This window comes from Aspergillus stella-maris (assembly GCF_047715825.1).
Source record: "Aspergillus stella-maris strain CBS 113639 unplaced genomic scaffold BDV14scaffold_4, whole genome shotgun sequence".
NCBI classification, from domain to species: Eukaryota; Fungi; Ascomycota; class Eurotiomycetes; order Eurotiales; family Aspergillaceae; genus Aspergillus; species Aspergillus stella-maris.
In genome coordinates, this window is record NW_027396798.1 from 526,660 (window position 1) to 544,546 (window position 17,887).

Genomic DNA, 17,887 nt, shown 5'->3' on the forward strand with positions numbered 1-17,887 from the left:
ATTCTCTCTGCTGTTCTAAGAGGGAATCAATTGCTGGCTGTGGTGTTGTTTGGTGATGGGATTGAGCTTTCCCCGACTCTTATCCATTGATACGTATATTCTTGGCGCGTAGAGGACGCGACACGGTCACGTGTTTGCGCGTCGAGTAAAGTGGTTTCTGACCAATCACATCCAGGCTACATCTACAGAAACCAGCAAGCTGAAGGGATGGAATCAGATACAATTAGTCTACAAGTTCAGGAGGATTAAGTCTCATAGGTTATTGATTAATATATAGTCTATCATACAGTATCCATGCAACGCTAATGCCGTACATAATATGCTTCATGCATCGTAGTCAAACCCCAAAAATGCCCGCTGAGGTAGTGGTATCACCAAAATAGAATCCAAACCGCTCAAAGGCGTAAACAAACGAGCGTAGCCAAAACATAATATATCAATCAAAGGTCCAGCTGGGCCACCTTGGGTCCTAATTCTTTCAGCTGGACGTCGGCACAAGATTTCAGCACAACCGACTTGAGCTGGCTCACGACGACAATGTTCACCCAGTGGCCGGCGACGTCTTCGCGAGAGAGGATATCGAGACAGGCCTCGACTTCTTTGCCGGAAATGGGGTTGCGGGTTGAGTCTTGCACGTTTCGGACGATCGTTTCGAGACAGAATGGGGTTCGTTGCGCAGCCATCCGTGCCAAAGGGCCGCTGCCCACGTACCCTGCTGGTCGAAGGAGAGCAAGCACAGCAGCAACCTCCTCAATACGTCCTGCAGCAGCACGGCGGAGAAGAACATCCTTTGACGGTGGTGGGGGTAGTTTCAATTGCCGCAGTTGCTTGTTCTTGATCCGGTCAAGTAGCCCCTGTCTCCGGCTGGTGGTCGCATCTCGCTTCACCGGTGAAGTGCCCGAACTCTCCTCCGCAGACTCAGCCAACAGCGCTCCCATCTTCATCTTGATTATACCTCCCTTCAAATCCTGAAGTCTCTGCTGCCCCTTGCGAAACGCCGTGAACGGCGCCAGCGACTCCTCAATATTCGCCAAGCCCACTGTCGCCAAAAAGTCAACCTTCTTCTCATCACCACCAGCAACCTCCAGCGCCTCCTTCCATAGACCCTCAACCTTCTCCTCAAAAACACCCTGCAAAGCCCCCTCATCATCAACCTTCTCACTCCGCCCACCAACCCTCTCCAAGCAAACTCTTCCAAGCCCATGATTCGCAAGTCTAAACCCACACTCTCCCTGGCCAGTCTTCCAAACCCAGAGCAGCCTCTGCAAATCCTTAACGACAACCTTCCTCTTCTTCCAAATCCTTTCAATACTCGGCAAAAACTCCCTCAAATCCGCAGGGGCCATAACACCCTTATGCGCGGCATGAATCGTCAACGCCTTAAGGAAGGAAGAGTGCAATCGGACCAATTCTTCCACCGCGGCCGGACGTGCAGGAGGATGAACACGTGCAGTCTGACGAGAAGCGGGTGGTAGAGTCTTTGAGAGCGTCGACAGCGTCGACTGCGTGCGCCTGAGAGTACCGGCGCGAGATTTCGGCGTCGCGATCGTGCGAGAGCGAGCGAGAGATTTCGACGGCGTAGATGGCGCAAATACATCGTCGTTGTCGTTTTCATCCTCCTCGGCCAAAGGCTCAGATGAAATTTCAATCCCAGCTCCAGCTGCAATCCTCGCATCACGCGCCTTACGCGAAGGCGATACAGCCTGAGTCGTATTCTCATCCTCGTTTCCATCTTCCTGTTCCTCAGAGACAACATAATGCCCACTCCTCGAGCTCCGCTTCGGCGTCGAAAGCTGCAAAGAGCTAAACTTCAAAGTCTTCGAGGGCGTAAGCGTAAGATCGGCATTGGCATTTTCCTCGCTCTTTCCAACTTCCGTCACGGAAACAGAAACGGCACCGACATTCGCAAGCTCCGAGAGTTTTCGCTTTTTGGAAGGGGAGACTGGTAGGCTTCCTGCTTGGCTTTGCTCCGTTGAGTTCGAGTTCAAGGTCTTGCCTTCTTTGACTGATCCTACGACGCTGCGGAGACCAGGCTTGGTCGCTCTTGCGAATGATGAAATGCCAGGTTGTGTCTGCGAGCGAGGCAGGCGTGCCCTTGAGGCCGCTGTACTAGCGCGGGTGGACGTGCGAGGCATAATGCAGTGGTGGTGGTCGCGGTTGCGGCTTCCCTTTTTCAGGGTTGAGGATTTAGTAGAGTATCGTGGTGTAGTAGTATACTGTATACTCAAAAATTATAAAGCGATAGCAGTATTCACTTTAATTGAACATGGAATCGAACTTGAACACCAAACAAACAAATGGTGCGTAGGTAATGGATCGATCCAGAATCTCAATTTGCGTAGGTAAGGGGATGGGGCGGTTAAATTTGATGGATCTCCAACGAGCTAGTCGAGACGCGTCGCGGGTTGACGCGCTTTGGCATGTCGCGTGCCAGATCGGGTTAAATTGGCCACTAGCTCTTATCGCCGTCTGATAGTCAGGAACAGGGACATCGTGAAATTGGTTCTAGGTAAAACTTTTGCACATTAAGCTTGAAGTCTTAGAGAGATGGGGTAAAGACTATTTTAAATTCTATTGTATATGCTCGGGGTCGCTGCGGTGATGGTGCGAGTGTCGAGGAATGCTGCATGCCTTAGGAATCATGCCCGGTGCGGTGCCCCTCGGAGGGGAAATCTAGACTATGAAGCTTGGGGTAAGGTGTCTACTATCCACCCTGGCCTTTGATTTGACAGAGCATATCGTAGCATTATCGTCGATAGAGTTAGACCGATTCTGGACGAATGCCACAACCGAGGTATAACTCTAGGTACCTGATACAAGCAAGCTCAACTCAGCCTCAAGACACTCAACACGCACGCCTTCTGGAATTCAAGTTGGAAGTTCATTCGCGATCACATTGACATTAACATCGCATAAGTCATTAAGCTAAAGTAAAAAAAGCACTTCATCCGCTCAAGTCAATCAAAAAGAAAGCTCTCTTGAGTGACCAGCTTATTTCTTCCCCCCAAACCACCCGGAAACCGTACTCTTCGCCTCAGCAGCCTTCTCCTCAGCCTCATTGCCCAGTCTCGATGCCTCCCCCTTCATCTTCTTCGCCTGGGCCTCGGCTTCCGCGCGCAACCTATCGGCCTGGTCCTTGCCGGAGGCGCTCAGCTCGTCGAACTTGCGCTGTGCTTGGGTCGCGAGGTCGGGGTTTGTGCGGGGGTTGTTGGCCTTTTCACTTGTCAGATTGCGTTTGGATTTTGGGATGAGAGGCCAGGGAAGGATGGAAAGCTTACAGCTTCATCGATGTTCAAGTTCGTCTCGAGACCAGCCTTCTCGCCGGCGCGTTCGCCAGCGGCGGTTGACCCGTGGGCCTTGGAGCGGGCGACTGCGACGTCGTCTGTTTGGTTCATCGTTAGCATGGTGCGTTCAATTGATGCAGGTTGACTGATCCAGCCAAACCCAGTTCAAGCACTGTTTGACGGTCTAAGGGATTCAATCGGTGTGGAGGCAGGGGAAGACTCACGTCGGATCTCATCACCAGCAGTCTTGGGGTCACCGCCAGCACGGTAGAAGTAGTATCCTCCGGCACCGACGAGACCGAGAGCAGCGTAGATACCCTTGCGAGACGGGGGAGCAGCCATTGTGATTGTGTTGGTGGTTGTGTAGAGTAGAAAGTTGTTGAAATTGAGAGTGGTGATGTGATGGTAGGATACGTTGCGTAGATTGGTACCCCGGTCGTTCTTTTGAAATTGCTGATGCTTTTTATTGATCGATTCTAATTTCACGATACAAGCAGGACAATCACAGGTTTAAATAGGTTCGTCGCGCGGGGAAATGCGGTGATGCTGTTGGTTCTTGGAGCTTCGATGTTGACGTCACGCCGCGGTCATCTGCCCAGTCCCCGGCCGAACAACGTTACTTGCAGCAGCCCACAGTCGCAGCCAGCCGCAGGGGAAAAGTTAGTAGTGAGATCATCGTGGGGACGGCAATAAGTCGGAAGCGATTGAATTAGAATAAGTTGCAAAGTGGATGGTACGTATGATATCAGTTCGAGTTGATTGACAGCTATAGACACAAGAAACCGCGTACAGGGACAATCTGGATGAGAATGAAAAGCTAGTTGAAGACGCTTACGAAGAAAATCATGTCAAAAAGAGAGGTGATATATGTATGCAGCGTAGCTCGAAAGCCGAAGAGATAGAAATATACAGTCATAACGAACGCTACCACACCATGAAGCAAGTGTCTACCCAGAACCTTACCTCGTAGCAATCGCCAGAGTTGAGATTGAAAGCTTGGATCTTCAAGCGCTGGAGATATACTCACGAGTAACGACCCGAGGAAAACGCCATATCATGCAGGTTAAAGTCAAACTAGGGAACCAGAAAACTAACAAATAGAAACAAACAAAGTAGAGCCAGAACCGCAATGGTTGAGATGGTTAAGAGAATACGAAAGCAAAAAAAAAAACACCTCGAAACCGAACCCATCACTATGCGTTGATCATCAGTCATCAGAAGTCATCAAGCTGCCGTAACGCTGTGGTGTGTAGTCAAATGGCAATAGGCCGGGTCTAGAACGCCTGTACATTGAAGAAAACCCGAAAGCGAAGGAGAGATGATGGTGTGGAGAGTTGAGAGAGGATTGGCGCGGACATTAGTCACACCATTTGAGTTGGAAGAAATAATACGATAGCCGTTAGGAAGTAATATGGCCAGACTCCCATGAGACAGACCATACAACCGAGTCATCAAGCATGTTGCAGCATTGGCATATGACTAAACCATGATGTCTGTGGGATTCTTATTCTCGCTAGTAGCGACCGCGACTAGAGCCTCAAGCCGACCCAGGCCAGGATCCCTTGGATCGTTGTTCATGAGATCTGGCCGCGATTCGCGTTTCGTATGGTAGTTTTCGTGTTGAGGAGGTAAAGGAGGACAAGCCTGTGGTCCAGATCAGTGATCTATCGCAACTGGTCCTCAGGATAACGGGGGCGTACAGTTTGAGAGGTATCAGAGGAGAAGGGAGGGTGATGGGGCTCGACATATCCGTTATTATGTACAATGGCCGGATGGTACTCAAGGGACGCCGTTGACGGCGTATGAACTCCTTCGCTGCTGCTTGAATCTTCTGGGCTCGTCCGCGCACCATAAGTGTGCGATGCTGCGGTGCTATAGGACGAGCTATGGCTGTGATTCCCACGGAACCCTTGGAGTTGCTGCTGGTACGATGATGACGGGCGAGAGCCAATGTTGCGAAGCTCTGAAATGGTCTGCTGGCTCCAATGCGATGCATCACGCTGAGGGAGTGGCTTATCCCTGATATGAAGGCCGGTCAGGTTTGTATGCAGTGACTGATCCCACGAGACATGGCCGCGCCGATGACCAGGCCCAGAGATAGGCGGAGCTGGTCGACCTTGCGGCGGTGCGTAATTGAATCCACCGCTAAAGTTGTAACCCGGCGGCTTCGTTTCGACTTGCATCGGACTGGGCCTACGAACAGGAGGTGTCAATGGCCGCTTCGCAATCTGATCAAAAGTTTCAATTCCCGGCAGGCGCGTTGGCCGATCAGCGGAGTCGTTACCTCCTTGGGGTGGCGGTAGCGTTTCCGCAGGCTGAGGAGGTTCTGGACGGGAGAAGTTCGGCCACGTAGAATAGTGCCATGTGCGTCGCCGCAACTCGGCTTCAGTTGGGTTGTTGTAGTCTCTCTCACTTGCAATGGGGTATTTCCCGCTAACAGGACTTGCGTAGATATCTCCTTGAGGTGGGTAATTTGCGACTGGATAATGTTGAGGGTGTGGGTGAGATGCAAACGGGTTGGCTCCTGATGGAACAGATAGCCGGCGAGCTGCCGTCCTTCCATCCCAGAACTGAGATGACCCGAGCATAGGGGAACCGTTACCAGGATATATACGCGATGGAGTATATGGAGAGCCGCCCGAAGGCAAACCCCGGACCTGACTCGGCGGCGTGCTGGGCGTATCCATCATTGGGTCCAGACCCAGCCTGCTCCTCGCACCCGGATCATTGGCCATCATCAATGGGGGCGGACGCCGGCGCAGCTCCGCGGGTTGGCTAAATGTCGAAGCTGTTGAAGCTATACTTGAAGTGGAGAGATTCCTGCTGTGTCCTCTGCTGTGGGTACCTGTACTACCTCCGGTACCTGCTCTTGCGCGGCCCTGAGGGCGAACTCGATCAGTCCGAATTTGACGCTGAAAGCGAGTACCGGTAGCCGCCAGCGAGTCTCCTGGTATCTCCTCATTCACGTGAACAGTCTGAGCGTGTTGGCGCAGGTTATCGAGTCGAGAAAATCGTCGTGAACAGTGGCACTGGAATGGTCGCTCTCCCGTATGCTTTCGGATATGTCGAGCGAGATGCTCGCTTCGGGTGAAACTCAAATTGCACGGTGGAAAGTCGGTGCAGTAAAACCGTTGTCCCTTCTTCTTTTTCGACGGCGGTGCATGCCCTTTCCGTTCTGAGTCGTGATCTGAACCCATTTCTGCATCCGAATCCGCTTGTATAGTATCATCCGACATTGAATGTCTACTCCCACGCGGTTCCTCAACCATTTGTGCTGCTCGCATCCCACTTTCATCGTTCATATTTGTTCCAGCGTCAGGTACCGATGATATGCTATGAGAGTGTGGGCGCGGCGTGGCGATTGTATCCTCCATAGCGCGGTCCGGTGGCGAGGTGTTGTTGACAGGCAAGAAAGACATATTGATAGCGAATGTGCATCAGAGAGCCACTCCAAAATCTATATACGAGATCCGTTCGGAGATATCCGCCGGCGCAATAAAATATACGTGAAAATTGACGTTTTCGACACGAGACGAGACGAGAGGACGAAATCGAACAGGGGGACGCTGACTACTAAAGGTGTGCGCAAGTCAAAAGGTAAGCAGGTGGACCATAACATTGGGCTGAGCTGCAATGTCTAGCAAGGGATGAGAGATGGGCCAGGTAACCGTCAAATCCTCATCTCTCGGGTGCTGTTTCTTTGTTTTGTTTTTTTTTGTTTTTTTTTTTTTTTTGCGACCTGTAACAACTCACAAAAATGGAAATATTTTGGTCCGTCTCTAGGGCGGTTAAGCGAGGAGAGGAGGAGGGGAGTACGAATAATGTTGGACGAGATCTTGAGATGACGAGGAGTGAAATGGACTCCGGACGAGGATGGCGAAGCAAGGGTAGGTCATGGGCTGTTGGCAAAAAAAGAAGGCGCGCATCAGGTCCGATAAAGCATGCTCGAAGTCTAGTAGCGCTGTCCCAGTGGTCCTCAAGGAAAGTCAAAGCAGGGCCAGGACCAGGGAACCGAGGAAGGAGAGAACTGGGAACTGGGAACTGAAGACTGAGAACCGGAGGGGGAAAGAAGAGAGAAGAGTCGGAGAAGTTTCAGTTGGCGGCTCGACGGGAATCACGGTTGGACTAGTAAGTAGCGGGAGGTCGAGTCCAGCTGTGGGTAATAATAATGAGTATGACAGTAGGAATTCAAGACACCGGGGCCCAGCCAAGACCCAAACTAAAATCAATACTGGGCAACAAGGTGTAATAATAGACAGCCGGACAATCGAATAGGGCTCAAAAGACGGCCGCGGTATTGATGGATCAACGGGAGGCGAAGGAAGGGGGAAGTTCAAAATTGCAATAATAATCAGATGCGTCCAAAACACACGCGCCTAATTATAGGATGCGATAGTGGTGTCACTGGTGAGTACGGCTGTAGAGAGACACCTGGAGAGGGGAAAGGGAAAGGAAAGGAAATCAAAGCTTTGGGGATAACAAAGGCCCTGGAAGACGTAAGCTAGGTAGGTAGACAGAAGCCGAGAGCCGAATAAGGCTGTGGCAGTGTAGTGTTGAGAAGAGATCGATCGTGGATGAGTGGATGGAGGGATGCAGGAGGGAGGAGAGTAGTCGGGCCAGCAGGAGCAGGGAAGGAGAGGAGAGGAGTCAGAGCGGAGGAAGTCACTAAGTAAGGGGAAAAGCGATAGTAATGACGGCAAAGATCCAGCGAGTGGTGATGACGATAACTTTGGGACAGAGGGGAAGAGGCTTATCAGAAACGACGGCGGGAGGCAACACTGTCCCGAAACGAGGGGCACTTTCTTACTTTCTGTTAACTGGTAACTGGTAACGGTCCCTCTAGGTTAGTACCTCTAGTAGTCTACAGTACACTGTATTGTCGGCGTTCGTGTCCATCAGATTCAGGTCAAACTGAAATCATCCCCCTCTCTGGCGAGGAGGTCATGATGATCAGCTCAGGCAATGGACGCCGAGCTCTGCATCGTGATAGGCAAGACGGAGTGCTAGCCCCAGGTACTGACGACTTGGGCCGGATTAGCGGACACGAATCATCGACACCGATCAGGCAGTGGAGACGCAGAGTGGATGGCTTTGGGATTTCTGGACCCTCAAATAGAATCTCCCCTTGGCGGTGTAAGCTTGACAGCTACTCGCAAGTATAGGTACCTGATGCTGCCAGTGGCTGATAGCACCAGCACGGCGGCTCTCTGAATAACCGTATTATTAATGACTGTCAAGACCAGGATAGCCCTGCCAGTCGTTATTTTATGTTTGAGGTTACCAGGAACTTAACGCTAACACAGTCCTTCTTGGACCCTGTGCCGTATACTGTGAGCTTCGTTCCAGACTTTGGGACACCCACGGATACAGAGAGCAACAGAGTTTCGAACCTTCTCAGTCCCTTTCATGGCAACAGCCCATGAGCGGGGGGTTCGTCCACACTCCGGGTGCCCTTTCCGAGGGTTGCCAGAGTACAAAGAACGCAGGCCATGGCAGGTGGACTACTTACTGCCTCTACTCTGTACCTCGACTACGCCTTGGAGGCCAAAACCTGTCAGCATCCGCCATCCAGGCACGACCGACGATCTTCCTTGTCGCTATCATCCAGGATCCACAGTTCTTCATGATGTCTGCGATTTCTCTTCATTTTTCCATTTCCGGCGCAAATAGATTCCAGAGGCCAGGGCCCAGGCGCTGGTTCATGGTTAGTGGTGGGCTTAGTGACGTTACCATTCGCAGGGAGCTCGATCTGGACTATGGTAGCTCGACACTTTGATCCATGAACAACGAGTTCCTTGACAGAGGTAGGGCTCTTTGACTTTTGGGACAGGGTCCAGCCACGAAGGCGACAGGGTGCTGCCGGCGCAAAACACGGTGAGACTTGAGTGTTCGATGGCCGGCATCCCCGATAGGTGGTGAAAATCCCCGTTCGATATGTCCACATATTCAACCTCAACGTTGCCACGCGGTACATGCAGGAGTGAGTACCTTGCATCGAGATCGTACAAACACCCACATTCCTTCTTTACCTTTACTCCTAGATTGCTGCGCTGTCAGGCCACTACTTCCCCGGAGCAAGGTCCGTACTTTGAACCAAAGCTTGTTCCTGTGGATTTCATGGCCCCAATTAGGCTGAAGCTTTCCATGACGACCACGGCTGCAGCGAGGTGCCTAGGGCGTGGACAGGAATCTCCACTGCGTCCAAAGTATGTAGGAATAACCTCAGTTTGCCGAATTGTAATACCATTCGATCGTGAGGGGTTGGCTGAGAACTTGAGTCAGGCGTGTGGTTTGAGGTGATCCTGGACTGAACCTGCGACAGTACAGAGTATATTTTGTGACACTTCTGACACCACATGCTGACAAGATGGAGTGCTTGTTCGGGTAGAAGGGAGACTGACAGACAGACAGAGACTGGGGGTTACTACTCTGGTACACAATCGGAAGGGTCGGAGTACCCCAGAGTGCAGGAGCCACGGTCGCTCATCTCACACTTGGATCGGCAATTGTCTTCGCAAGCTCTCTCTCTTTCTTGAGCCGTTCATAGCGTCACTGCCCTTCCCATGCCCTGTTCCTGGTTATCATCCTGCGCTCATCCCGCACAGGACACGCAATGCCGACCTCATGATCTTCCCCCACAGTCGCGACAATTGGCCGAAACAGCAACATCCACCCTGCGACCGTCCTGTTACAACCGCTCACCACGGAGTTCTTCTTCGCACTCGCAGTCTTCCCAAGGATCCTAGGAAATCGATGATCAAGGCAGGTTGTCAACTGTGGAGAAATGGTGGGGTCAAAGTTCGTGCCGGTCGCAGAGCTACATACTACCGTAGTCTACTGTCTACTGCAGTCTAGTCTACTGGAGTCTACAGCGTACCAAAAATATGGACGATGGGCGAGTCACGATTAACCCCACCACCCAACCACCTTTCTATGACAGCTGCTGCTGCATTAGCTCTGTTCGAAGATATCGTTTTGGACATCGCTCATCGCCGTCCCTGCACCTGACTGTCGTGATACGATCCCTACCAGCCAAGAGCCAATCACGCCATTTACACCATACTCCAGATGCATCTTGCTTAGTGGCGATACCAGGGGCTGGAAGAAAGGCGAAGAGACCACCAATCCTGAATCTCTATACACGACAGCCCTCCCAAAACTTGGAATCCAGAGGCACAGGAACAGCGCCAGACGCGCCACATCAGCCAGCGCTTGCCCCTCCTCTTTCGCCGGCTGGTCTGGACCTGGTTTCAGGGTGGCAGGGATCATTATCAGAGCCACCACCACTCGGAGGTTTCTCAGGAAAAAGGAACAAAGCAACTTGACCAGCACTGGCTCATCTTACCGAGAGGGAATCCCTGCCCGGCGATAACGGTCAGCTGCCAGTGCCCCTCGCCGGACTTCCTCCGGCGTAGTCTCGGATATTCCCTGTCCAACCCGTCGGTACCTGCTCTAGCTGCTTGTTAGCACTGATACTTTGGCAGGATTCATTGCGAATCAGTTAGTCTTTTTGCGACTGATCAGGCTGCGATGAGAATTTCCATTCCATCCAATAGTTTGACTGCCCGCTCTGCCTCAAGGAACCGGTACGAGGTACAACTCTAAAGTATATATACTTGCGCCGTTTCTCAGGCAACACCACTTTATAGGTAGTTAACTGTAGGTCCAGACCTCACCTGGATCTCGGACCTTAAAGCACCACCAACAACTCAACACTCATCTTTAATGAACTCAACTGCCCCCCCTCCCTCCGCGGTACTCCGTACACCCAATCTACTCAAGGGGGCGGACCCTGCCCCGTCTAGCGGTGAAAACCTCCAACCCTCATTCCCAGCACCTCCCACCCAATCAGGCATCGTCTGATTCGCGTCCGGCGTATACCCATGCACACCACATGCATATCATAAGCAATAAGATTATTCTTATTGCATTGTCCACAGCAGTACAGCAGTACGCAGTCCAGCAGCACAGTACTTTCGGACTTGTAGCTCCGGTGAACGCGAATCGACGCTGATGCTGATGCTGATGCTGATGTGGCGAGATACGCGGGGTGCAAGGTGCGAGGCACAGGCTCAGGCTCGCCTCTTGCTGCTCCCATCAGGTGATAATATGCTGACGGTATGTAGTAATACCTGCCCTGCTTACTTCCAGGCCGATGAAAGCCGTTTCGTCGTTATTGTGCCTGATGCAGAGTACACTTCCTCAAGCGAATATCTCGTCTGCGGAAAACATTCGTATCATACTCGGTATCCGCCTTGTAAAGTTGAGGCTCAACGCTTTCAGTTCCGATAGTCGGCGATGGTCTCCGAGGCCGTTCAGTTATACTGTACTACTCTTTACAAAGAACAGAATAAGCAGACAGAAATTTCACGCGCGTCACGCGTAAGGTACTAGGTAAGGTTAAAGTTGGAGCCGTTGGAGGTAATCTCAAGGACCTTGATACCCGGACGATAAGAGGGGAGATTTGCTTGTGATATGCTTTGCCTACTCTACCCCTCTGGCCTGCATATACGGTAGTAGTAGAGGCCCATAATTACCAAGGAATATATTACTGTATCACCATGACCCCTCTGCTCCCCCAAAAAACAGACACTGGTCAAAGGTCTAAATTTAGTGTATGGTAGGCAGTTTCCAGATAGCGCCTGAGATATGACGGTAATATACTGCTTGCTCTTTCAACGGTTCAAGCCCTCCCCATGCAGCATTCTAACAGCCACTGACTCTCCGCTCCAGTACGCCCCCGTCAAGGTCCCCAGCGCCACAAAAGGTGCAGCATGTTCACCAGCAATCCAGATATTCCGCTCTGGCATACCCTGCCGTAACGCCCGAAGATCATCCTCAAGGCTGACTGCTTCCCTCTCCCCTTCTGTCGGCACATGGCTTGTCTGAAAATTCATGTAGGAGCCATACCCCGCGAGCTCATCGTTGCGCCAGTTGGAAGCGAGAACGGCGGTGGGCCGACAACAGGGGTTATCGGGGTCGTAGTTTGGAAGGAGACTGTAGTAGGGTTGGAAAAAGCTATCGAGGAAGTTGAAGTACTCCTGCGACGCAGCGTCGAGTGTAGTGGTTTGGGATGTCACGTACTTGGCGCAGGGGCCGTAAATGGTAAACAGGAGCGTCGGGCGGGCTTCGTGGCCAAAATTGGGCGATGTAAGAGCAAGGAGCTCTACGTACCATCCTTCTGGATTTTGCTTGGAGTATTTTGGGCGCAGGAAATGTGCAAAGGACTCAAATGCTGCTGCTGACAAAGAACCTGGATCTCTGCCCGCCTCCTGGGCTGAGACCGGTTCCCAGAACGCAGATGGGAATTCAATGAGCACCTTTTCTAGGCTGCTGTAGTTTGCTCTGTCAATAGCTCTGTCTATCTGTGGTGGTAGAGGGGGGCAGAAGGCTGGACTTTGGCGCTTCAATGAGCCCAATGGAACCGTTACCACGATGCTGTCAAACTTGAAAGTGCGACTGTCTTTGGTCTTCACAAGGACACGAGGATCATTTTCCACGCCGGTGTTCTGTATAAGGATGACTCGCGCCTCGGTAATGATCTTAGCATGTTCCAGTACGCTCTCTGCAAGTGCATGGAGAATTCTCGAGTGGGTGCCAGCCACGAATAGATTCTCTATTCCTCCAGTCAGCTGGCGCATGAACTCTTGTGCCTGACAGCCGAATATAACGGCGGCGGCGGCAATTTCAATACAGCCTCGTAAAGGATACGTACCTCCGTCTAAACATTCCTCCAGCCAGAAGTGCTTCAAGCTTTGTTTATCCAGGGGATCGCCAACGAACCCCCCCCACATTTCTGCAATTTGCAATATAAGAGCCTGGTCTTCAAATGAGAGGCCCATATGATAGGCCTCTTCGATAACAAAGTCCTGAAGACTCTTTGTTGGTGATATTGATATACAGTGCTCGTTGCTATACTTGAATGCCTTTAAAATAATATCCCATAGGATATCCAACAGCTCTGCCGCCTTGGTCTTGCACAGGAGCTGACTGTCAGTCTTGAAAATACACGGGGACTCTTTAATCTGGCTAAGGATAGTGCCGGTCTTGATAGCCAATCCCAAAATAGGATTGGTTGATGTTCCGTGTATCCAGTTCGGGCCCCTGTTGAATCCAAACATGTCAATATTTACAAACAGTGTCCTGAGCTAGCAGCTACTCACATATCAACCATGTTCTCGCGGAATTTCGTTTGGTGGACCTAAATCCGGCTATTAGCAGGCCCGAAAGCTCTTGATAAGTACTATTTCAGAGTCTTACTCGTCCACCGATTCGATTGCGAGCCTCAAGTACAGTCACCCGGGCCCCGCCGTTGATTAGGACTTCTGCGCATCTTAGCCCTGCAAACCCGGCGCCTATGATTCCCACATGGCGGCCTTTGCCTGTGGCTCCGTTTTCCTTTGGTTGCAAGAGCAGGTACTCAGTAAATTCGGCGAAGTCCTGGCTCATCCGTGATTGTTGACCAGGCACTGTGTAGGTATCCCGCGCATGAGCTCTGACTTCCATATTCTAGTCTTGTTAGAATGATGAATAATCTCAAGTCTGGGTATGGATGCTGGCCGTCTTTCGAGGACATGACCAGTTTATGTGCCTGCTCAGGGGAATCAAGCGATGGAGCATTTCGTCAATCCGGCGAGACTTCCCCTGCGCCGTGTGCCCGATTCATTATTTCATCTTCCCTTTCCCTTTCAAAAAGACTGCGAGCCCTGTCAGACAAAGAACATGACCCGCACAACCGTGACATGGCAGCAGTGGAAAGATAGTACTTCCCAACTCGAGTATCCTGTTAAGCGAACATGAGTACTATGATCGATATACCATATTACTATAAGGGCATAACTAATGAGCAAGAGAGTGAAGCATGGCGAACACACAGGATAATCCGTCAAGCTGAACATGATACGAGACATTGATGAGCATGATGGACAAAGGTAAACAAGGACGCTTAAGGGGCTCTGTTCTTTGTGTCCTATCTTTAGCGCAACAAAGATAGCCGACGTTGCCGAAGTTACTCTATTTAATGCATCTCACTGTCTTGACTTTTTCTCCACTGACCCAGAAAGCGATCTTCAAGACTTTCGGGGTCTTGAATCCTTGCCGAGGCTCTTACGAAGAAGAGGGACCATATGAAGCAGAGAGCCTGACTAAGAGGATACCTACGTTACCTAATGGCAGAACGGGAATAGCAAAAGATGCAGGTGCTCTGCTACTGGCCGGGCTTTTATTAAATTGAGCTAGGTGGTATGTTCAAGACGCTGGGACGTTCGAAGTGATGTAACGTAGCGATGTTATTGGTGCATACTCGGCTGCTTATGTAGTGTGGTGTCTACATGTACGTGGGTGTATTGCGTGGACAAGCTGAAGACATTTCCGGTCACTTGATGATCAGCCGACCTTAAGGTTGGTAATTGGATTTATTGAATGTTTGTCGGCTGTCGCCTACGTCAAAAAACTATTTATTGTTCAGGTCCAGGCCCAGGTTCGGGATAGACAGGTACGTGGAAGACATTTCCGTGCGGGTGGACTTGTACTCCGTACCTACCGGGCCTAGGTACCTACCTGTCTACCTGGGTGGGTAGGTTTGAAGATTCTTCTGATAGTATTTTATGGCACGATATTATATGCGACGGTACTCTAAGGGGTAGACATGGTATTACAATAAATTGGTAGCAATGATGATATGCAATTAGATCTTTGGTGCATCAATATAGCGTGCTTAGATATGTATATACCCCTGCTCTAAAATGTAGGTGAAATTATTCTTTACAGTCCCCTTGAAGAATCAAGCAGTACAATGGAACTGTAAGTCCTCTTCACAAGATCTATATCGAAGTCCCCAGTCATAGATCAACTCTACCTCTCCAAAACACCAGCAACAGACCCAACCATAACAGCCGCTTCACGTTCCCAGTTCCCGCTGCCGCTCGACTGAGTCCCTGATCCAGTCGCGCGCTTCTCAATCCCAAATGACGCCGGCAACTGCGACCCGCGCAGCACGCACTCCCTTATCTCCTTCTTCAGTCTATCTTTGTTCGAGCGGAGGGTTCGAGCGCTTACACCACCCCGGTTGATAATCTCCGACACGCGGGGCGAGAGTGATGAGGCCAGTGAGCGCCAGAAGTAAGAAGGGAGGGAGGATGTGTCGAGTGTATTTAGGAGCGGCGTCAGGAGGTTCGTTGTTATTTTTGGCTCTGTGGTTAATAGAATTGGTAGAGATGGATGAGACGGAGGCTTGATAGAGCTGAGGATTGTCTCTAGCGCAAGGATATCCTGGCACCGGGCGGAAATCTCGGGGAGGATCTTATCGAGGGAGGGGAGTGCGGTTAGGCCGCGGGAGAGGGCGTTTAGGGAGGCGACTGTTGTTGTTTGGATGAAGCCTTGGAGGGTGGAGAGGAGAAGGTCTGGTGTGAATTCTGTGGTCGATGTCTTTGGTGGTAGTGGAGAGAGGAGGTAGAGGACGTTTACCCCCGCGATAAGACGGGCTTTGGCGTCGCGCGCTTGCTTATAGTTTGATTGTGTTGTGGCGCCGTTGCTTGACGATGTTGATGAGATGGAGAACCGATTGATGGCTTGCTGGGCGCGCGCTCTGATGAGGTTCTCTGCTGGCATGAGAAGGTCCGACTTGAGCGTTCGGATCACCTTCACCCGGTCTAGGCCGTAGCCTTCCTCGCCCGGACCCATATCAGACAGTAACCGGCGCAGGCTGACGATTGTAGATGCGGCGCGCTCGAGCGCACGGGTATCGTCTCGGCCAGAGCTCGAGCCTGGACCTAGACCTGGAGACGCCGTGCCATCGTCAGTTCCACCTCCGGATCCAGACCCCGACAGCCCCCCACGACCAGTAACCTCCATCATTTGCCCATCCAGCTGCCTCCCCAGCGCAACACACCTTGCCACAGCCCTTGCAAGACGCACAGTCGCCAGCGAATTCTCCGCAGCGACCCTCGCCTCCTCCGCAGCCTCCCACTTGCGCAGCACCTCGCGCTCCAACCGCTCATACCCCTGCGAGACAGCAGCGATCTGCTCATCTGCCTCCCTGAGGATCTTGCCCGCAGCGGCGGTTTGATCCCCCGTGTGCGTCAGCAGCGGGAGAGCTGATTTGGTGGTCAGCGTGTGGATATGCGTGTCGATCTCTTGGAGGTCGAACAGGACCCGGGAAAGCGGGGTTGACAGGTCCAGCGGTGTGTCTGTTGCATTGTTCGTGGCGACAACTAGGGAGTTGGCGAATGAGGCTGGACTGAAGGAGGGGTCTAGGAAGGCCTCGTAGTCTATGTACGAGGGTTCCGCCATGGCTAGCTAGCTTGCTTGCTTGCTGGCTGACTAGATTAAATCTCCAAGAACTGCCTTAGCGAGCACGGACTGGCCTGACTCGCTATCAAAGAGTGTAGTTGCGGAATATATAGGCGCAGATAACCGACTGGTCTGAAAATAGCAGTGCAGCTAGTGGTAGCTTGATAGCAGTGCTGTATTTCGGTCTCGACTTAAAGGCCACCTCGTCACGATGAACTCAATTAACACCTGGTAGCAGTCCCATGTGACAGGTCCATTTAATGCAGTGCAGGGATCGCGACTATCATCGACCGCCAGTTGTGCGTGATATCGGAAGAGTTGTTGACTGGTTATCCTCATGCAGTTGAAGGACGTTTTGATGTCGCCTGCAGGGGATCGCTTAGCGGCTTAGTCAGCTCATAGTCTGGCAACCCATAACACTATACAGAGTACACTTGAGATCGATCATTTACAATGAACGTAGTAAGTTCTTGAATTTGCTGGAGAGAGCGACAAAATATATAAAAGTGCCCCAGAGCAGAGTTCCCGGATTGAGCTAACATGCAAAGTATGCCAGAGCCTCCGTGAATGACTACAACCAGTACCACCATCTTTATATACATATAAGCAATCTGTGAAAAGAAAACAATGTCGAAAGAGTAACAATCCGAACTATACAGGTGACCATAAACCCAAACCAGGTCGTGGACTAAGAACGATGCTAATGGCAAGCAGTGTCCCTACATACAAGGAATCGCCCTCTCCTGCCTTATGACAAGAACGCAATCACTCCGCTGATAAGCAACATCCGTCAGGACATATCCATCAGCCACATGTTCCTCCTTAAGATACTTCTGTTCACTCTGGTCGACGGTCCCTGAGACGAGACGGGCGGCGGAAACAGCGTCCTGGCCCTCGCGCCCGACATAGGGCCAGTCGAAGCCGGCTGCTTCAGCTGCGTTAAGGAGGTATGTTGTGTCGTTGCATTGGAAGGAGGAGTCATTGTTTGTGATGGGGTCTGTGAATGTGATTTTGTAGGTTGGCATTTTGGAGGGTTTGTTAGGAAGGTTATTAGAGATGGATGGGTTGATGGGTGTGATAGTTGACTAGTAGTTGATTTAATCAAGAAGGATGATCGCATAAAAGTAATAGAATGTAAACTTTCCCTTTTTATATAACCTTGCATACTGTCATGTCGCAGGAGGTTCAAGATTTGCTTGTCAATGAGGCGTCAAGTCCCAGTGGCCGGTTGATTAATCCGGCACTAAAGACATCATGATGCAGCCCTACAGTATCATCATGACAGCACAGTCCCAAAGCAGCCTTGTGCTGAA

General features: G+C 51.3%; 7 protein-coding genes across 7 annotated transcripts; 1 reads left to right on the plus strand and 6 right to left on the minus strand.

The window, feature by feature from the left end:
* Positions 1–251: 251 nt before the first annotated feature.
* Positions 252–2,326, minus strand: BDV14DRAFT_165005 (DNA replication factor Cdt1 C-terminal domain-containing protein). Its single transcript, XM_073767274.1, has one exon. The coding sequence runs from the start codon at positions 2,133–2,135 to the stop codon at positions 441–443; it is 1,695 nt and encodes a 564-aa protein (XP_073632634.1). The 5' UTR covers positions 2,136–2,326; the 3' UTR covers positions 252–440.
* Positions 2,327–2,690: 364 nt separating this feature from the next.
* BDV14DRAFT_165007 (uncharacterized protein) lies at positions 2,691–3,758 on the minus strand. Its single transcript, XM_073767275.1, has 3 exons — positions 3,509–3,758; positions 3,279–3,382; positions 2,691–3,213 (listed from the first exon to the last, which is right to left on the minus strand). The coding sequence occupies exons 1-3, from the start codon at positions 3,624–3,626 to the stop codon at positions 2,992–2,994; spliced, it is 444 nt and encodes a 147-aa protein (XP_073632635.1). The 5' UTR covers positions 3,627–3,758; the 3' UTR covers positions 2,691–2,991.
* A 1,005-nt stretch (positions 3,759–4,763) lies between these two features.
* Positions 4,764–6,703, minus strand: BDV14DRAFT_187171 (uncharacterized protein; the record flags this gene model as incomplete). The annotated part of the gene is made up of 2 exons (XM_073770921.1): positions 4,764–4,928; positions 4,985–6,703. The coding sequence occupies 2 exons, from the start codon at positions 6,701–6,703 to the stop codon at positions 4,764–4,766; spliced, it is 1,884 nt and encodes a 627-aa protein (XP_073632636.1).
* A 277-nt stretch (positions 6,704–6,980) lies between these two features.
* Positions 6,981–8,102, plus strand: BDV14DRAFT_165010 (uncharacterized protein). Its single transcript, XM_073767277.1, has one exon. The coding sequence runs from the start codon at positions 7,179–7,181 to the stop codon at positions 7,557–7,559; it is 381 nt and encodes a 126-aa protein (XP_073632637.1). The 5' UTR covers positions 6,981–7,178; the 3' UTR covers positions 7,560–8,102.
* Positions 8,103–11,824: 3,722 nt separating this feature from the next.
* Positions 11,825–13,978, minus strand: BDV14DRAFT_165014 (flavin monoamine oxidase family protein). The gene is made up of 4 exons (XM_073767278.1): positions 13,545–13,978; positions 13,448–13,485; positions 13,000–13,388; positions 11,825–12,900 (listed from the first exon to the last, which is right to left on the minus strand). The coding sequence occupies exons 1-4, from the start codon at positions 13,788–13,790 to the stop codon at positions 11,960–11,962; spliced, it is 1,614 nt and encodes a 537-aa protein (XP_073632638.1). The 5' UTR covers positions 13,791–13,978; the 3' UTR covers positions 11,825–11,959.
* A 1,008-nt stretch (positions 13,979–14,986) lies between these two features.
* BDV14DRAFT_86274 (Golgi transport complex subunit COG5) lies at positions 14,987–16,863 on the minus strand. The gene has a single exon (XM_073777716.1). The coding sequence runs from the start codon at positions 16,572–16,574 to the stop codon at positions 15,138–15,140; it is 1,437 nt and encodes a 478-aa protein (XP_073632639.1). The 5' UTR covers positions 16,575–16,863; the 3' UTR covers positions 14,987–15,137.
* A 430-nt stretch (positions 16,864–17,293) lies between these two features.
* On the minus strand, positions 17,294–17,599 carry BDV14DRAFT_195936 (ferredoxin; the record flags this gene model as incomplete). The annotated part of the gene is made up of 1 exon (XM_073772339.1): positions 17,294–17,599. One exon carries the CDS (start codon positions 17,597–17,599, stop codon positions 17,294–17,296), a length of 306 nt encoding a protein of 101 aa, XP_073632640.1.
* Between the last annotated feature and the right edge of the window lie 288 nt (positions 17,600–17,887).